We start from the raw sequence: 19,484 nt of genomic DNA, 5'->3' as shown, positions 1-19,484 counted from the left end.
GGGGGGGGGGGGGTAGCCTATTCCCCTCGCTCGGGACGTCAATTCTGTCCCGAGTCCAGGCGTACCATCTCACAGAATTTCAACATGAGTCCGCATAAGTCCCTCTCACTTGCAGTTAGTGGAGTCCCAGAGATAGCCTGCACTGTCTATAAGAGCGTCTCACTTGCGTCTGGCGCGAGTCGTCCATAAGACCTTCTCACTCCAAACATTAGGCTCTCTTATTATAATGCGCGGTCTCCACACATCGATTCTGCAGAATATATTCGCGTACTGAAGGAAGTTATGCTTTCATCAGTTCGCGCTGTGTATCCGGCAGAAAACATGCGTATAATTTGTCTTATTCAAGACAATGCCGCTGTCCATACTTCTCGTGAAACGCGAAATTGGTTTTTAAATCATCCGGAAATCCAACTTGTGCAATGGCCCGCTACATCTCCCGACCTAAACATTATTGAGAATGTTTGGGCCGAGATGACCTGGAGATGGCAACCCGAAAGGGAAAGATCGAAATCAACCATAATTGCGCATGGTCAAAGAATCTGGTAAGAGCTTCGGCACAACTCGGACTATTTGAAGCATTTAATCGATTCTATCCCAAACCGATTAACTCAGGTAATCGAGCGCGATGGTTTCTGGACAGACTAATGATGTCTGTATTCGCGAAGTTCCTCCCCCATGTTGATGACATGACTTTTCCTCAGCTAAACCTCTGGTCGAAAGACCTATAAACCTTTCCACTTTTTTGTACTATGTCCCACCTGCACGCGCTGAGCAACCGCTGGGAGCGAGTGAGATAGTTTTATGGGCGACTCGCGTTAGACGCAAGGTAGACGGTCTTATACGCAATGCAGACTATCTCTGGGACTCCACTAACTGGGAGTGAGAGGGGCTTATGCAGACTCATGCTGAAATTCTGTGAGATGGTACGCCTGGACTCGGGACAGAATTGGTGTCCCGAGCGAGGGGAATAGGCTACCCCTTCTGCGCGTCAGCCTGGCTTGCGCGCCACTAGTCGCCACTGCCGGCCGCCCCACTCACGCTTCCTACTAGTTCCACCCAAGGATGGCATTAATGTCTTAGTTTCTACCGACACAGAGTCGAGTTCAAATAGAGCTGAAAAGAGGCCAGTTTTTCTACCTTTAGCCGTTTCCACCGCACTCCCACTAGGCAGAGTTCAAGTAGAGTTGATGGGAGTTGAGTTGAAATATCAGCTATACTAACAACACATTGTTTCATGCACTTTCCAAATGTTTCTCTTCTTTGGTTAAACATGTTTATTTGCATCTTCTACATTTATCTTTTCAACTAACGTTATAAATCCACAAGATCCGCATGTAGGATCCAGTAGGATTTTTTAAGACATTTCAAACTGTTCGTACTACATAGTTGGCGGCACCGCTTACAACTCCAGTTTGACCTCAGATCCGCGTTTCCACCAAACCTGATTTCGCCCAACTTGGCATCATTCGTAGGGTTAGGTCTAAAATTGAGTTTGGCGTTTCCCCCGCACTACCGTTCGACTCAACTCTGTTTCAACCTTTTTTCAACTCAACTCTTATTGCGGTGGAAACTAAGCCAATGTCCCTCAATTTACATAGGGCTTAGACCGTAAAGGCTGATTCACACATTTCAGTGCCGTATCCGTACCGTGGACGTCCGTGCACTGACATAAAAAATTATTTCATAGTTCTAAGTAGGACTATTCTCACATTTCAATGTCCGTTTCAGTGCCTTACCGTCCGTGTCAGTATCCGTGCCCGGACAGTGATCTGCGACGATATTTTCACTGAACGGATGGAACGGAACGGTGAGGACACTGTAGCGTCTGAACGGGTCTCAATCATAGATAATGGTAAGCTGCAACTTGATCAAGCTGACCATCAGTGTAGGTGCGTCGCTGTTGCAAGACGTTCGATTTGATCTTTTTATTTCGAAACGGACACGGCACTGAAATCTGTGAAAATTCCACACTGATGCACACGGATACGGAACCGACCGCGAGGGATATAGCACTGAAATGTGTGAATCGACCTTAAAACAAATCTTAAACGCGCGATCTGTCTGAAGCAGCTAACTTTGGCCTTACACGAATGTACCTCCCACCATGCAGTTATGACTCGCGGAAATCCTTCGTTCCGATTGGTGCATCTTAAATGTTTCCCATTTAAAAACTATTGCGAATTTTGACAAACTCGGGGGACCCCCAGCCATCACCCACTTTCGGGTGTAAAAGTAGTTCTGGGACACCCTGTATGAGGGGTGTATCATCTCCTGACACAAACATGTTTTGTACCGAAAACAAGTTTTTAAGGTTTCGAACAAATTTGTGCCGGCCATCTAAAGGTTAAGAGATTTAATTAATAAAATGTTGAGTGTATGACAGTGGTGTGTAAAATGCAAGATGTGCTTTTGGAAAAAGGGGCCAAGGTAGCCGGAGAAATGTATTAAAATGTATTCTAAAGCATTTAAGGCTAGACAGAATTTGTAAATCTTAACTACGGAGTGGTCACTTTACGCCAATGAGTGCAATTTCCCATCGAATGGTTTTAGACGGGAGACAACGATTCACGCGATAGTTCAAGCGAGCATGGATCAAGAGACTCGGTTGAGTCTCGCGCCAAGTACAGGCAACCCGCCGTACAAGGCACGGCCTGCCGAGACTCTTTACTCGAAGCAACTCTTGTACCTGTGTTTCGACTCAAATATCTAATGAACGGCTATGTGTGAGAAAAAGTTATTGATACATTCACTATAGGAATCGAGGGTTCTGAATCGATTGTCACCAAGTTCAATGCGATCAGTGTACGAGATCATGGCATATTCACATGGCCAGCGAGATGATTTTACTTAAGGTCCGTTGTCGTTGTCGTTGTCTTCACACGTCCATCTACTTTTTTACACGACAGATGGCACTGGTTACTTTGCCTTGTTTATATATTTGTACTCTGGATGGTGTTGGTAATTTACGAATACACAACACCATCAAATACACTTTATACGTGATCCTACCGTTCACACCGAAATTCCAGTTATTATAAGGCTGCATCTTTTTTAGTTCTGATTATCAGTTTTGTGAGTAAATTTCGGGCGTCACTCGATAGTTCCCCGTTATCCTTATAGGCTTTCAGGATTGATTTCCCATCAGTCGTTTCGTCCAAGAAGATATACAGGCCCTATCAAGAAAAATGCACATAGTCAACGCTGCGTGTGTTGTACTCAGAAAAAAATGTTAATATTATACATACATTCTCCCGATTCGGCCAAGCTTCCTCTTTACGATCTTCGATCTACAATGTAGACAAACAATTAAGCATTTTATGAGCTAATTACTATTCGAGAAGAAACAATATAATATCCCATTCAAAGAAATGTTTTCTCTGAAATAGTAATTAACAGCGTGTTTCGTATACGATTGAGGTTAAGAGATTAGAATTTCCAAATGTCAATCATTATCGATATAATACTTAATCTCGTGTTAAATTTTGATATTATACAATATGATGTTATTGTTAATACTTACATTCATAGATAGAATTTCGATAAGTTGTTAAAAACGATAAAAAACGGAGAAGGCCAAAACGCTGTAGGACCTCATATGCCGAGCAAAATCGCAGAGACGCGGGCGTCAATTCACGCCAGCAGTGTCACCGCTTACCATATCTTATAGTAAAAAGTATCAGTTTTCATATAAAAACTATTAAAGGTCATGGCAACATCTATTATAACAAAACTTACTATATTATCTAGTAAAATTTCTTTTCTTTTAGAATAATATTTGCCAGAATGTCGTTATAGTCTCCATATACGAGAATTTCATGGTACTTTCTACCCGATAGTCGGTACTTTGTACCAGATCTTTCTCTCTGTGTGTCAGTACATTTCGGAAAACACCATAAGTGGAGCGCGTGTTTATGGGTGTACGTATATGTGTGCTTCGACATAGTTTCTCGTATTTTAAGTGACAGTGTTTAGAGATATAAGATGTCCAGGTGTTCCTCTTTGTAGTTTCCTGTATGTAGGTGTCGGACGTGGAAGTCCAGGGTGTCCAGAAAAGTTCCTAAATCCTCTTACGTTTACCACACGGCTTCAAGAAACTGGACACCATTAACGACGTTTATATGCATTCAAGATTATATTTTCTTTAAACATTGGTATATATCTTTATGCATTTCTCAAAAAATGGACTTAAAAATTAAATTTATATGCCATTAAACATTGTCGACAACGCAATGTATTGTTCTGATTAGTGACATTACAATGTATTTACATTTTATATCTGTAAAAAAATATAGATTTCAATGCTTAGAGCTTCCATATCCCGTTGAGCAACAAAAACTTGTGATATCTGGCAAAAAAACACTTACGTATAAAAAACGTATAAAAAAGTACAGGAGTGCTGTGAATTCTTCTAACAAAAAGTATTGAAATCATATTATTAAGGCCAAGTACATAAGTCACTACATGTTTGCCTATTATATTACTGGCCCATCATTTTAATTGTATCTTAAAAATTTTCTATAACGTTTTCGCTACTCTTTTACATTAATATTGCTTCCCGTAGTTGATTATGATTTAACGCCAGAAATTCTAAAGTACTTACTTTGAACATACTAATAGTATTCTAACACTATATGTTTATTATTAAGCTTTTACCGTGATCATTTTTGACGAGTTATTGTTAATATGCTCTATACATATATAGAAAGTTGCCATTGGTTTTAAATTTGATGACTGGCATAATGAACGCAAATTTTATATCAAGAAATGCACGGACAGATTTGGCATGATATATCCTCGATTATAAGGGGATCAACGTAATCATTACAATTGTTTGATGTAATCTCCATTTGTTCGGTTTGCCGAAGAAAATTTGTTAGTGTAAACAGTAAATCTCCATCACACTTTGATTCACATTTTGTTTTGGTGAAAACAAAAATATAAATTTACACAAATATTTTTGTCTGCTAGACAAAACACGCGAACAAAGATTTCTATAATAATAAATATTAACCCCAGGCGGAGGATAATTATCCTCAGGGTCTTCCGATTTTGCTTGCGAGTTTTAGTGGCCATCTGGTGGTGCAGCGGCGAACTAGTGCTCGCTCGTGCTTCTCGTATACTTCTGCGCTGCTCAGGGACCATTGTCATAATGTAAGCCCATCATTGGACGCTTGCGTAGGCCGAAAATTGGTCGCAATAGTCAGCCGACATAAATGCCCAACGACGGCCCCATCATCTGTTCTCGATATAAGGCCACTGTTTGGTGTGTGCCTAGGCCGAGAAGTAATTTTGATATTCGGTCGATGTAATACCCCGATGATGGCCCAACACTCGATCTTTATAGTGGTCCAATATAGTCTTTTCAATATTTGTCCAACGCTCGATTGATTGTTAAATGAAGACTACAATTATTCAATGGTACATGTTTTCACCTATTGGAATTGTTGATTACAGTACTGTTAACATTAAAGAGTAATGTATTACTCTTATTATTGTAACTATCCTAATTATAACATACGAATAATATAATATTGATTAATAAAGTTAATTCAGTAGAATACGAATGCAAATGAAGGTAAAGTAAAATGAGTAATCTTCTTTTGATTTGGTTGATTTGAAAATGTAAGTAATAATAGTAAAATAAGAAAAGTAAATAATAATATAAAAACATTTTTTTTTCCTTTTTTGTTTTATTACTTTTTTTATCGCTTATGTTTTTTGAATTTTTGTATTAAACTTTATGAACATTTGTACAAGTTTATATTCCGTATAATAATATCGCATTCTAAAATTTTAGTATAATAATTTAATAAAATAATTTGTATTCCAACTATAATATTATGTAAGTAATTCTGTAATACACTTCGTTGAAAAACATAAATCATGTCCACGTATAACGTAAAGATACACACTTTTTATTAGCATTTACTTAAATAGCTCTCCTTTTACAATATTCTTATTCCTTGACATAAATTAGAAAATGGATTTGTCGTTGTTGAAGAAGTACTCTGGATGTTGCAGTCATTGGCTTCGTATCTCTATAGAGGCCATCGTGTACTTCCCATCGATTTGTCACTCTTCGCACGAATGCTATGTAGTGCCCTACTTGTTCCGTGTTCGAATTTCCCTCATACCTTATAGCTGAAACCAATTTAAATACACTCCCGAATATCTGGATTTCGATAGGTACCTGACTCAAAGTAAATTTGCCTGTCCAGTTTTTGTAACCCATACGCTGTGCCATAGTAACACACGCAAGGCAATCGATATCTATAAGAAGATGATGACCGGTTGCAACTTGGTATATTATATTGTCACTTTCACAGCAAATGCACTTGTTTGTTTTCCTTCGGTAGTACTCAATTACAGCCGTTTCTAAAGTTCATATACCTTCTTTATAAAATGGTTGAACATTCACCTCAATCACGGAATCACTTTGCGTCCGTTTGTTATGATCACGTGATTATGATTATGATCACGATGTTATGGTCACGTGAATATTATCAGGCGACATAACTGACGTCCAGAGCGGAAAATGTTTACACATTTTAAGAAGATTAGTGGCAAAAGTGGTGCACCAATATGGATTTGCTCGATCTCCAATATTCAAAAATGTTTTGACATCTGTTTCGAGCTTTTGCACAAATTCAGAAACTTTATTACCGGATTCTAGATGTACGTTAACGTCATCATTATCATCATTATCATTGTTCACTTCCTCAATTTTATAATCGTTGCTTTCTGTTTTCATAAGATCAAGAAGTCTTTTCTGGGCATTGAAGCAAGCACATAACTCATTCCCACAATCATCATATTCTGAAACAGCTACTAATAACACATCAAAACATATGCGACGAAAAGTTATCACATCTCTGCATTTAGTAAGAATAGCAAAACATCTGACAAAAAAGTCTTTAACTCGTGCATGCTTGCTTTAAAAACATTTCCATCGGGAAACTAATTTTATTAAATGTGCAATATCGATGCGAATAATGCACTTTGGTGTATTTTCAGTTTTATGACAGTCCAAATACTCAAAACAGTTATCCACATAAGATTTGAAGTCTGTGTTATTGAAAGCAAGGGTAACAGCATTCAGTAAGGCAAGAGAATAATCAGTGACTACTTCTTTGGGACAGGGCACACCAGAACGCAGCCACTCCCGCATCCAGTAGCACAGGATATTAGCATCATGTTTTTTTAGAGATCATTTGGAAAATTGGTAGGATTTTTTTATTAAATGACACAACTGCTTGATATAAAAACACTACATTTTTGGAACTGTCAGGTTTTGATATCGGTTTTTTAAAAGAACCAGTTGCATCGATACTAACACTTCCAATAGCATCATATTTCAAAAATTTTTTATACAAGAAATTTTGCTCAGGACTGCAATACATGATATAAAACTTGTCTATGCCTATTTCTTTTATGTATCCTGCGAATTCTAGTTTGTATTTCAATTGTAAGACTGACATTATGGGATCTTGAACATTCTTAACGCCTAATTCTTCATCCAAATGCAATTGTTTGGCTTTACGTAAAGTAACCTCTTTGTATAAGTTAGCAGGTTCTACATCACCGAATTTCATAATCTCATTCGCTTTTTGTCTTCGCCACGAATAGGTAGATGTTCCTCGTAACTCCTTAACAATACTTCGCCTTTTAGAACCACGCATTCGCTGCTTTTTTTTATGAATGACTCCTGTTGTGTCATATGTCGAAACAGAAATTTCTAAGCCCTCGCTGCTGGGTTCATTTAAACTATATGCATGAAACTATGAACCGTATTCTGCACATTTTCCTATAATTGTTAAGAAAATAACGCCAGGTGAACGATTAATTTTAGCTGATTTAAAACTAAAACAAGAAGGTAGACGAAGTTCTTTCCACAAATGATCGTAAATCACATCTGTCCAACCTGATCTTAAGACATCATACGAACGATTCTTATAGCAGACGACATGCGGTTCAATTATATTCCGTACATCTTTCGATATATTTATGGTAGTACGCAGAGGTTCGAAAATACAGTGAAGAGGAGAGCTCATGGACCAATTAGATTCATAAGTCTCGTTCATTTCACTATTCGTATTGTTGCGATCTGTAAAATTATATCCTGGGTGTAATCGCTCCAGAATTCCATTCCTATTTTGTGATACATACATACATATATATACTTTTTACTCATTTTTTCTTTAAGTTTTTTATATGCTACTTGCCATACATCGTAAGACAACGAATGAACTTGACCATTCTCATTTAAAAAAGAAAGATCCTTTAGAGCAATGAAAATCTCTTCGATTCCTGTTTTCGCTTTACGAGGCATGTTTTAAATTCGATTTCAACTCCGTCGATTGTCAACTTCGATCTATGCCAGAGGGTGGCAACTCTCCTCTTGTGAAAAATGAACACTGGTACTGAAGTGCCATCTGTGTGAAATCGTCAAAGAGAAACTAAAAATCAATATGGCTGTCCATAGCGGATTATTCAAAAAGCACTAGGCTACCGGCATTGCATTATTGAAGCTTAAAGATCTTTATTCTTAATGTATAGGAAATTAGGAAATGACGTTTTAACACATCAGTAAAATCTAGGTTTTACGGGCTTTATTATGTATAGCATTACACTTGCGAAATGCCTGTTTAACAATGATGCTACGATCTGTGCTTCGTCGTGCTTTACCGCATAAAATTTGATTTATTTTTTTGCACCACATATTAATTTGATGCTCCGAAGTGAAGTTAATTAAAGATTCTTTTAATTTAGAACTATGTGCGTACAACTAATCCACGTTAGTTCAAGGGAAACATATAATATTGTTTCAATCCTTATTCGTAGGTTTTTGCAGTAGCATGCGGTGGGTAATTGCTCATTTACGACAGTGACAGCGTTATCGAAAAGTTGAATCCAATTGCGATGTAATTTTTGTAACTCCCCTGTTCCTGCATCAGAGAACAATACATCATTAAAAGATTTGCAATTGGCTATTTCTGGATTATTGCACAGTTTCTTCGTGAATGTAGTTGCTGCAACATTTCTGCAACATTTTTCGGAAACTTATGACTCGGCATATTAGCCCCGGAAGGGCATCCCAGAACACAACAAGCTTGAACCATTACAAAGTTTCTGCAAACAACGTAAATTTAAATGAAACAACCCTATTGATAAACGAACTGTCTTTGCAGGCATTTGCATCACTTACCTGTAAACTAGATATCAAAAATATAAATTTTAAGCGCACTATATTTCAATAAACTTAATACTTCCTCACAAAACCGAAATTCAATTCCTCACGAATGCTGCGGAAATGTCTGGAATGCTCAGGAAACAAAGAAATACTATACTATATAGCGACGCCAAGCGACGCGTGGCAGCACCAGGCAGTACGCTGTGACGTCCTTGCTCACGATTGGTCTATTGCGTTTGCTTCAACAGCACCACCTGCTCGGGCTCGTATCGAGCTAACTATACGAATAACACGAAAAATCGTGGGAGTTGCCACCCTCTGATCTATGCTTGGCCGAACGACTGCAGGACTTTTATACTCTACTCTTCTACAGCACAATGATAGTTATTGGCCAACTGTAGAACAGAGGGGATTTGTAAGACTAACCAATACCAGCGCATCATCTTCTGCTTACTACTGATTGGCTCGTGCGCGTGTGGAGGGGATAGAGAAATCCCTATTTTTATTAAACCAGAGTAATAAAACCTTTTAAGTATTTCAAATGTTATTTAATTTAAACTATAACAGAAAATTGTTTGTTACAAAACCATGCATATGCATACTTTGTAACAAAAACTTTATGCGGAGCCACGTGTCACTTACTAAGGTTACATTGTTTGCTAACTGTCAAAAAACACATTGGACCTCGTAGAGAGGCAATATATGCAATTCATTTATCGAGTCTCGATTAATCACATTTAACTCGGGAGAACAGGATTAAATTCTTAAGGAAATTTCGAATAAACAAATTATGTAGGGAGGACTTGCTAAGATTTTATTTTATTTATAGAAATAAGCTGAATATTTTTTAATTCCATTGCGCATTCACAAGTTCCAAGGCGTTTTGAATACAGTTTCAGACTATATAAACGTCTTAATTTATCATCCACAATGTCTATAAATTAGCTAAATTTTTTTGAATGGTATTATTACTTACATTTTCAAATCAACCAAATCAAGAAGATTACTCATTTTACTTTACCTTCATTTGCATTCGTATTCTACTGAATTAACTTTATTAATCAATATTATTTTATTCGTATGTTATAATTAGGATAGTTACAATAATAAGAGTAATACATTACTGTTTAATGTTAACAGTACTGTAATCAACAATTCCAATAGGTGAAAACAATTTTAAAGCAGCACCCCTTACCCATTGGGGTACAAACGAAACTAACGGTGGTACAAACGGGTACAAACGATTCTAAATTCATCCCTGCAAACAGAATTTAAATTACTCCAAGTTGGGTGCTAGCGGTTTTTTGACCCCCCTGTAATTTCCAATTCTTTGAGATACAAACGAAAATTAAAGTAGTACAAACAGGTACAAACGGGGTACCATCGAATCGCGTTTTGAAAATTATAATATTTTTAAGTCGGGTGCCAGGTTCACATAGGTCAAAAATCGGCAAACAAACAATCAGCCAGTCAAAGCTTGACCTAAAAACGGCAAACCTACGATCGGTTAGTTGAGACTCGACCGAAACTGGGCCTAAAATCGGCGTACCAATAGTTGGCGCGTTAATACTCGGCCAAACATTTGCCAGAAATCGGTAACCCAACAATTGGCGACTTAATGTTCGGCCGAACATTGGCCAAACCTTGGGGTCTCGACGATCGCCACGCTAGCCCGACCATCGTCCGCGTTCGTTTCATCGGTAAATCCTACATGGGTATTTATCCGGCGTAGCACAGTCGAGTGACTCCGGAAGGTCCTCGAATATTTGCTTTTTTCCGGGGTCCGTCGGGAATACAAAGAAACTAGCGGAACAAAGCGGAATATAAAAAAAAACAAAAAGAGAAAAGGAGTAGCGAAGGAAAAAGGAACGCAATCAAACTATAAGTACTCACTCGAATTGCAACACACAGTATCCAATTTCGCACTTCTACTTCAGGCCTGTCAAAATCCTTCCGGGCACATCCACGGGGCTGGAGGCAGAAGGCTCCGTCCCTGTCACACAGCCTCTGTACTACCCGTGTGACGAGACTGCACCGGGGCTGCATACACGTGGTGACAGTGGCGGGATGGACGGGCATCGTTGTCACGTGGCTCAATCAGCTGTTTTCTGTCCATACCTTCCCTGCCTTCCGTTGCGTTGGCAACGTAGCTACTATCGCGATCCGTCCAGGAATGGCTGTTGTCCTCGTAGAAGGTTCGCGGTGGTGGTCTTCGATGACGGTCCTCGAGCCAGTGCACTACGGGGGGTCGAGATAGGAAGGGAAGGGTGCAGGGGAGGAATCTTAAAACTAAATATAATAGACCTAAATATACGCAATGAGCAATAATAAATACAAGGCAATGCTCAAGGCCGGTAGGGACCTCGAGCCAGGGGATGGGGAGGAGTCGATAGTAACATTTTTTGTTACAGTGAAAGCGCAACACATGTATACTCTTCCTTATCAATGATATTATCTAGGACTATTTAAATTGAAGGACCTGTACGTTCTTATACCGTTAACGCTCTGCTGACATATTTTTTTTGACTTGATGAAATATAATAAAGGACATATCAAAAAGTTTGGATATTTGTCATTTTCAGACTGGGTGGAAGAGGCTGTTGCTAAAGCAGAAATTTTGCGATTAATATACCAGGGTCGTTTTCTACACAGCAATGTTACGCTTGGCGCTCTTGGGCTTCCCTTTGGAAAAACAACAGTGATGCATCTGGTTCCACGGGAAAATCTTCCAGAGCCTAACTCTCAAGGTGAGTTTATCGCAATAACTGACTTTTTCTTTCTAAAGTGTATTTTAATAAGTATTCTTCTTTTCATTGATTCAGATTAACTCTCAGAGGGCCGGAAGATTTTATAACGTCTCGCAGGTGATCTCTGACATGTAGGAGGTATATCTCCTGAAATGAAAATCTTTTTCTTATATCGATTGTTTGAGTTTTCGAAAGAATTCCTGCCGGCCCTCTGAAGATTAATCCAATAACATTGTCTCTGTCAAGATGAACCTAATTTGAACGAAGATATTGTACATGCACAAATATTTTAACGCACTCTAATATACGTTCTTTCAGGCCTGCTACCTAATGGTGAATACATGTATATCGAAATTGAAAATTCTGATTAATCGATACAGAGTTTGACACAGATTGAGAGATAATGAAGAATCGTTTGTTTGCTGGCCTGGGACTAGTCACCCAAGCGCAAAAGTAAATTATCATACCGTAAAATCATTACGTATGTAACACAGAAAAGTAATTTACAATAAAGTAATTACATAGAAATAAAAAAAGTCTAGATAAAATAGTTTACATCAAGATAAAGCAACACAGGGAAAACATTCGAAATTCAGAGAATCCGTAACATTCTAGGTGTTGTGACATAATTGTTCCGACGTGATATCCAAAAAAATCGCAGTATTCGGAGATACCCGAAAATCTGTTATTTCGGTTCTGAAAAATCAAAATCTAACCCAAAATAATTTCGATCGGTTTTAGGCATCCCAAGGTGCTGTTTTCTAGTTCTTGGCGATCTTGGCACTCGGCCCATCTAAAATTTCTGAGTATTGAATATGTTGATGAATATAACAATGAATAACAGAGGAGCCAGCTAATACTCGAAATTCAAGACAACTGGTAGAACAAATCTTTAGATTGAAGGGAGATAAGGAATAGGGCATTGACGAGATATTGCAACGCGAGGTCAATTTTCGATCTATGCGCGCTTGCTTACAAACCTTCATAATTTCTTGGTTTAATTCTTTCGAAAAAAAAATTCATTTACGTATCTTTTCCACAAAGATCATTGACAAATATCTTTTAACAATCGATTTTTCCTTCCCAAAACAAGCGAATATTCCCTTAATAAGCCGACCATTCTTCCTGTTGCAAACTCTGGCAACAGGGTAATTACGTAGCTCAACATTAATCACTGCTATTCGCTGGTATTACTCAACAAGAGTGGACTGTCGTCTCTCAATCTTATCCAAAATCGCACTGGTATTCGGATGCTTTATTATCTCTCCGTTTATCCGTCCTTTAAATGAATGAAACATTGGAGGACTTGGCAGCAATCTCAACGTATGTCGCTGGGTCAACTCACCATTGGGGTAGACTAGTACGACCGTAAATCAACAATTGTGGCTATACCGGTACTTGCCTCCCATTCAAGTGGTCCTTGGCTACAAGACGTGCCTTCCGGTAAACGGAAACCTGGTGGATGGATCCGTCAGTATCTTTGGACATTTAGTTCTTCGTTGGGGCTCCTGCAGTGTTACGGTCCTGACATCGGTCTTTCACAGCCAGATTTGGCCGGCGGTGGTTTAGTCCTGCGTAGCGATGTGGACGATCGGTGATACCGTTGCTATTTAATTTATTCGCCTTTTTTCTGCAGCTCCTTCGCGGTCTGAGTCTTTTTCCTCGTAAATTCTTAGATCGATGTAGAACAATGTTGATAATCTGCGATTTTCCTTCTTTGGAACTACTAGGGGTAGGCTATACCCTCGGGACTTTCTCGAAATAGGTCGTCTATTGGTCGTTTATGGGTACATAACTAGGTAAAAGAAACAATTAAGAAGTAGCCATGCTTTGGCCTATTTCTAAATAGTTTTTTTATTTAGTTTTTGACGTGAAAACTGGCAAGGTCTTTGCAAAATATGTAATGCAATATCGCACAAGGAAAGAAGAACGGGAACGAGTACTAGTCAGGATGGCAATGAGTCCAAGTTACCACAGTAAACCAGATACACATAGGGTCAAATTATAACGATTGCCTGGACTAAAGTAGTCGTTTGTTACGTGACTTTGTAGCTCACGCTGACAAAAGGATTCCAGCTACGTTTTCGGATGACATTCCGCTTAGAAATTATGAATACTATCTCGGGTAGATTCCCACGTTTATTTTTAAGTTCTCGCTGAAATATTTTCTTTGATTCGTCAAGGTCGGGCTGTATTAATCTGTCGCTAGGAGAAAGGAAAGCAGAGGAGAACACCCGACGAGACTCTTTCACGGATCGGCAGAAGCCCGGCTGCGATTTTGGCACCCTACAGAAGAAGGACATTAGGCTGGAGAGCGGGCGAAGCTTTTGGGTTAAGGTTACAGACAAGGAAGGAATCCCATTGGTTCTAAGGGATTTGGAAAATTGATGCGTTACCGATTGTTAAAGGGACGGCTTTTCTGACTTGTGACGGAAATAGTGTTCGGAGCCGGCGGAAATTGCTACCTCCCCCCACGTTTGGATCTGGCTTGTCCTCACGGCCTTACACACAGATCTTGAAATCGCTATGAATTTCAGTGCTGGATGGCCACATCCAATTTCATGCAGTTTCGCAGTTTATGACGTGGCCACCAAGTGTCGCTGTGATCGACTGCGCCTTGTGAACTTAACCTCTAAATTTAACGTTTCACGACGTTTAATATTCTATTCGTAGTGCCGAAGATTCGTGCGTGGTCGTTAGTTTCAAATTTTTCGGTCGAAGAAAAATCATACTTTTCAAGAAAAGTGTATGCAACGAAATGGGAATGGAGATCGTGTACTGTCCTGGGTTGTAATTTCAGTTACATGTCAATTTCGGAGTTATAATTTTCTCCTCTCCTTCCATGTACAGCTTCAAATTTTTTTTCATGTGTGATACCGTTAAAAATCTTGAGAAGCAAGTTTTAAATTTAATTACAGTTGGGTTACGCAATATACTTGTACTGTGAGAGAGGATGAAGCAGACATTTTTATTATCTATCTCTAGAGAGAGATGATCGCAGTGTTTTTATACCAATTTCTTCACCCTCTTGCTTAAAATCCAGAGCGCTCGTTACTGCACGTCTAATCTCCTCTTTGTTATTCAGCACCCATTTGAGGGGTACGCGAATGTGCTCAAAAAGTCTGTCGTAATGTTTTTCTTCCATCTTAGGCAGGTCGAATGGATTTCAGCATTTTCATGCATGCTTTGAAAAGATTCTCTCTACTTCAAATCTTTCGATACGACAGTGCAAGAGACTTTTTAAAATAATTTATTAAGATAATGAATAGGAGAAACCGTACGGATAGCCGAGAACCGCTATTACGTTCAAGGATCGAGTGACACGCGGTAACTTGGAGGATACGTTTTATAAGTATGGCCTTCTATAACTTTCTGATATACTGAGGAGACGTAGAAACGGACTTTTCCTAAAATGGTTAGATTTTCATGACCTAAATAACAGTTGATTAATAAATCCGACTTGTTTGTATGTACAACATAAAGGGACATTAAATATAGCTTAACTAAGCGGGAGCAGATAGAAAGTTCTTGTGACGGGAAACTGGCGGATGTAATGTCAACGTGCATATAGAATGATTAACTATAAGATAAATACTATAATTTCGAAACATACCGATATTAAAAAGAACCGTCAGGAAATTACCGATGTTATAAAACACATCGTATCCCAAAGAAGTTTAGAGTATTTTTATTTAGGAAGGAGATTCGCGCTTAATTTCCAAACTACGAGTAGGTCGGATTAAGATGTCTGTTGCCCTTGTAAATTAAAATGCCGCTAGAGTGAGCAAATGTTGTAGCTTGTTGAGTAGCGTACATGACCACTTTCATTAACGCAGTATATTGAAAGTATGGTATGTCAAGATCTCGATGAAAAGAGGGTTTTAGGCTAGTCCGCATGGAACGTGTGGACTTATCTTATGTATTCGTTCGCTATCACCGAATAACGGGGTAAACTTATTTGTCGTGAGACACAGGCGCACGAATCAAGCGGTCACGTCTTTTGCGTTGACCGTTGAAAAAAAATTAATTTCGCGAACGCGGAATATTGAAACTAAAAAGTGCTGGTAGTAAAATTAGCAGATGCTACTGTTACATCTAAATGCTCATGATTTTTCCTGTAAAATTCGACTGAACATGTAGTACAAGTTGCTTCGGATAAAGAATCTTGATTAATTCACAATTTTGTATCAGAAAAAATTATTACATTCTTAAAACTAAAGAAATTTATAATAACATTTTATTAACTACTCCAAACAAATCTGTTAAATTCTATTGGGTTCCGTCCCATGTTGGAATCGAAGGTAACGAGGCTGCCGACGTTCTTGCAAAAAGTTTTACCAACAAAATTAATGTCGATGAATGCAACATCCCGTATACTGATTTCTTTGAAGTATTTAAAAAAGAATGTTTTCTAAATACTCTTTCTAAAGCTGTGGAAGAAAGTAACACTAAAGGAAACATTTATTTTTATTATTACTTTTCCACTTCAACTAAACCTTGGTTTGCCAATAAAAGTTATTCACGAAATTATATCCCTTCCATAAATAGGTGTCGATCCAGCCAATACAGTTTAGCAGCCTCGTTAGCTAGAATTCAGATATTAGATAGCCCTATATGTGAATGTAAAGAAGGTATTGAAGATCTAAACCATATTATTTGGCAATGCTCATTATTCGATAATGAAAGAAATATGCTTCTCAAAAAATTGTTCAAATTAAAATTTCAACTGCCTTTAAGAATCGAAAACATCATCGATAAACCTAACTCCTTCGCTTGTAAATTCGTTGCGGAATTTTTGTTAGCTTGTAAAAAATCTGTATAATCTGTATATTTATTTTTGTTTATATAATCTCTACTATTTTGTATTAACTTTTATTTTAATAAAGTAAGCAATATAAGTCTCTAATGAGACTTAAACGCTATAATAAAAAAAAAAATAAATAAAGAATCTTGGTTGAGCGCTTCCCTGTACCGCCTGTTGCCTGTAGTTGACGGGAGATCCAATAGTCTCTTGATTTTTTTAAACGTACTAAACCAATACATATAATTTAGCATGAATATTCAAGTTTTTCGGAAAAACAAAACGGAGTAAGAAGCAATATTTCCTTGTGAATGATTCGTTTTTTTTTGTTTTTGAGATACACAATTATGGCACAACTCATCACAATTTTCGGTTTGTTAAACATTTTTTGATATAACAATCAGGCACTTTTTCCAACCGTTAGTTTATTTTAAAAAATCCTGTAGTCATGGAAAGCGAAACCTGACGTTTAGGAGGTTATCTTAATGCATCTATTTATTTGCCTGTCTTAAATCATCATCATGCAATAAAAGAACTTTCTCCGAAGCGTCTGTTCCATCTGAAAAATCCGTGCAGTCATTGAAAATACACTTCTCAACGATTGAAACGACAATAGCCGATATTTTCACTTTCCCTTTCTGATAAGAGAACTTATAAGTATATTATATATCATGTAACGTATATAAGGCATATGTTATACATTGTGTACACGTTGTTATACATGTTTTACACGGTCATTGAAGAGCCAAAAGTTTTATTTTCAGTGCATAAACACACATCGTACACGGTGGTTTAATGTTTTTTATCCTAAAAAATTTGTGCTCACCCTCTTTATAATATACAACGTGAAGTTGGCTACAGGGATATTTATATTGCAACTAAATAATTATAATCTTCGAAAATTGACTAGCATTTAAAATTTTATACTAAGTTGCTCGATTATTTTGGTTGCAGATCAGAGACAAAAAAGTAAAGGAGGGGGAAGCAGTTGCTGTTCAGCCTCTTGCTGTATACTGTAAGCGTTAGCAGCACCGGACTTTCAAAAAGGTTCAACGTAAACCAGCATACACGTTCAAGCTGAACCATGGCTTCTAATGTCTTATGCTGATGTAAAATTGTTAGTGGATGAGTTTACGAGCAGTGTAGCATAGGACAATTATAGCCATCTATTGATTCTAGTTGCAATTAAGAGTCTTTTATTATGAATAAATGTTGGATATACGAGAAATAAATAGGGGATGGTGCTAACTACGGCCGCTTGAAGCCTCGAAGCGTGGCACTTTAACTCATGGGTGTATCCGAACTACGACTACCAGTATTTTACACGATAGACACCAATATGCGGTTATTTGAGGAGACGCAAAGTGTTAGAGAGCAGTCAGAGCCAGAAGGGTGTCAATGTTGGTATCTAAGCAAATATTAAATTCGATTCTGTCGATTAGTACTACCGATTATTATACGGCAAGAAGAACAATACGCATTTTTGGATCGTCGGCTATAACGGAATAATACTTAGACAATGGCGTGTTGCTTAAAATATCCATAGCGTATTACGTACATTAGATGAGATAATGTAAAAGACATTGACAAAACGAAGCTTCTGGTTTTTGCAATGGTAGGCTTGGGTAGATACTTTCGTTGAAACTTCTTGTCACGATGTGGATCAACGAGAATTACGAAAATGAAATGAGACGGAATTCACTTCCTTTCAGTCATTTTTTCCTGGATCTAATTCGTTTGATTTACGCTACAGTGTTTGGAGTCTCAACCACTATGCAATCACGGCAATGTTATATTATATAATTATGTAGATGGAATATAAGTGTACGCATGAATGTATGTATTTGAACGAATGAGGACAGAATAAATTTATGTTGTGATATGCAGGTAGTGAATATATTATACATACTATTACGAAAATTATATTATATATAAATATAAATATGAATATAGAGATAAATATAAATAAAAAACATATATAATTATATATATATATATATATATATATATATATATATATATATATATATATATATATTATATATATATAATGGTATGAGATACGTTGATGCGCGGTTAAATTCTCATATGACAGACTTTATTATTATGAATTTAAAGTACTATTATGACGCTACTTTGAGAGTTTAGTATCCACAATAAGGCGAACAGGAAAAAGAAAGGTTAGATCTCTAATAATAGTTATGACAAGATAATAAAAAGTCAGGCATATTTCCCGCTATTTCCTATCCTCGACTCGGCACTCTTTTTTCGACGTCATGTCTTATTGAACCTTGTATAACTTTGTCGTTCTCGCCCGATTTCTTATCAACTTTGTTCACCTTTATGACTCAGTGACAATGGCCCAGTGGAATAGGCATAGTTTAGGTAAAGGTAGATACAACCGAATTAAAATAATATGTTTTAGCTTACTCTAAACACATTCTATTACGCTAACTGTACTGTAACATGACTCTTATCACTCCGTAATAATATGTATATATCATGTCTTTCTGTGTAGTGAATTTGATCAACACTACAAATTACAAATCTATCTAATTCCTTTTTAATAATCTCATTTAATCATATTATTTTAAAATCATTAGTGCTTCTTTTGTATTTTAACTTTTGGAGGGCCGGCGGAAATTATTTTCGAAATTTTAATAAATCAATATAGGAAACAGTGTTTCGTGTCAGGCGATAGACAGATACCCTATATGTATATCAGATACCACCTTCGAGACGTTAT

At 37.6% G+C, this 19,484-nt stretch overlaps 1 protein-coding gene across 2 annotated transcripts in view; it reads left to right on the top strand.

The window, feature by feature from the left end:
- Positions 1-18,624, top strand: part of LOC107271089 (ubiquitin-like protein 3) — a 49,060-nt gene extending 30,436 nt beyond the window's left edge. Inside the window, exons 3-5 of one of the 2 annotated variants that reach the window (XM_015746695.2) lie at positions 11,773-11,937; positions 12,256-12,270; positions 14,147-16,765. In XM_015746695.2, coding sequence (XP_015602181.2) covers positions 11,773-11,937; positions 12,256-12,270; positions 14,147-14,325 — 359 coding nt within the window. In that variant the 3' untranslated portion in view covers positions 14,326-16,765. Of the gene's footprint in view, positions 1-11,772; positions 11,938-12,255; positions 12,271-14,146; positions 16,766-17,692 lie in introns of those variants that run through there. The other variant, XM_015746694.2, reaches the window with a different exon arrangement.
- Positions 18,625-19,484: the final 860 nt, after the last annotated feature.

This window comes from Cephus cinctus, unplaced genomic scaffold (genome assembly GCF_000341935.2).
Source record: "Cephus cinctus unplaced genomic scaffold, Ccin1 Ccin1_scaffold0885, whole genome shotgun sequence".
In the NCBI taxonomy this organism is placed as follows: Eukaryota; Metazoa; Arthropoda; class Insecta; order Hymenoptera; family Cephidae; genus Cephus; species Cephus cinctus.
This window is presented reverse-complemented; position numbering and strand designations above follow the sequence as displayed.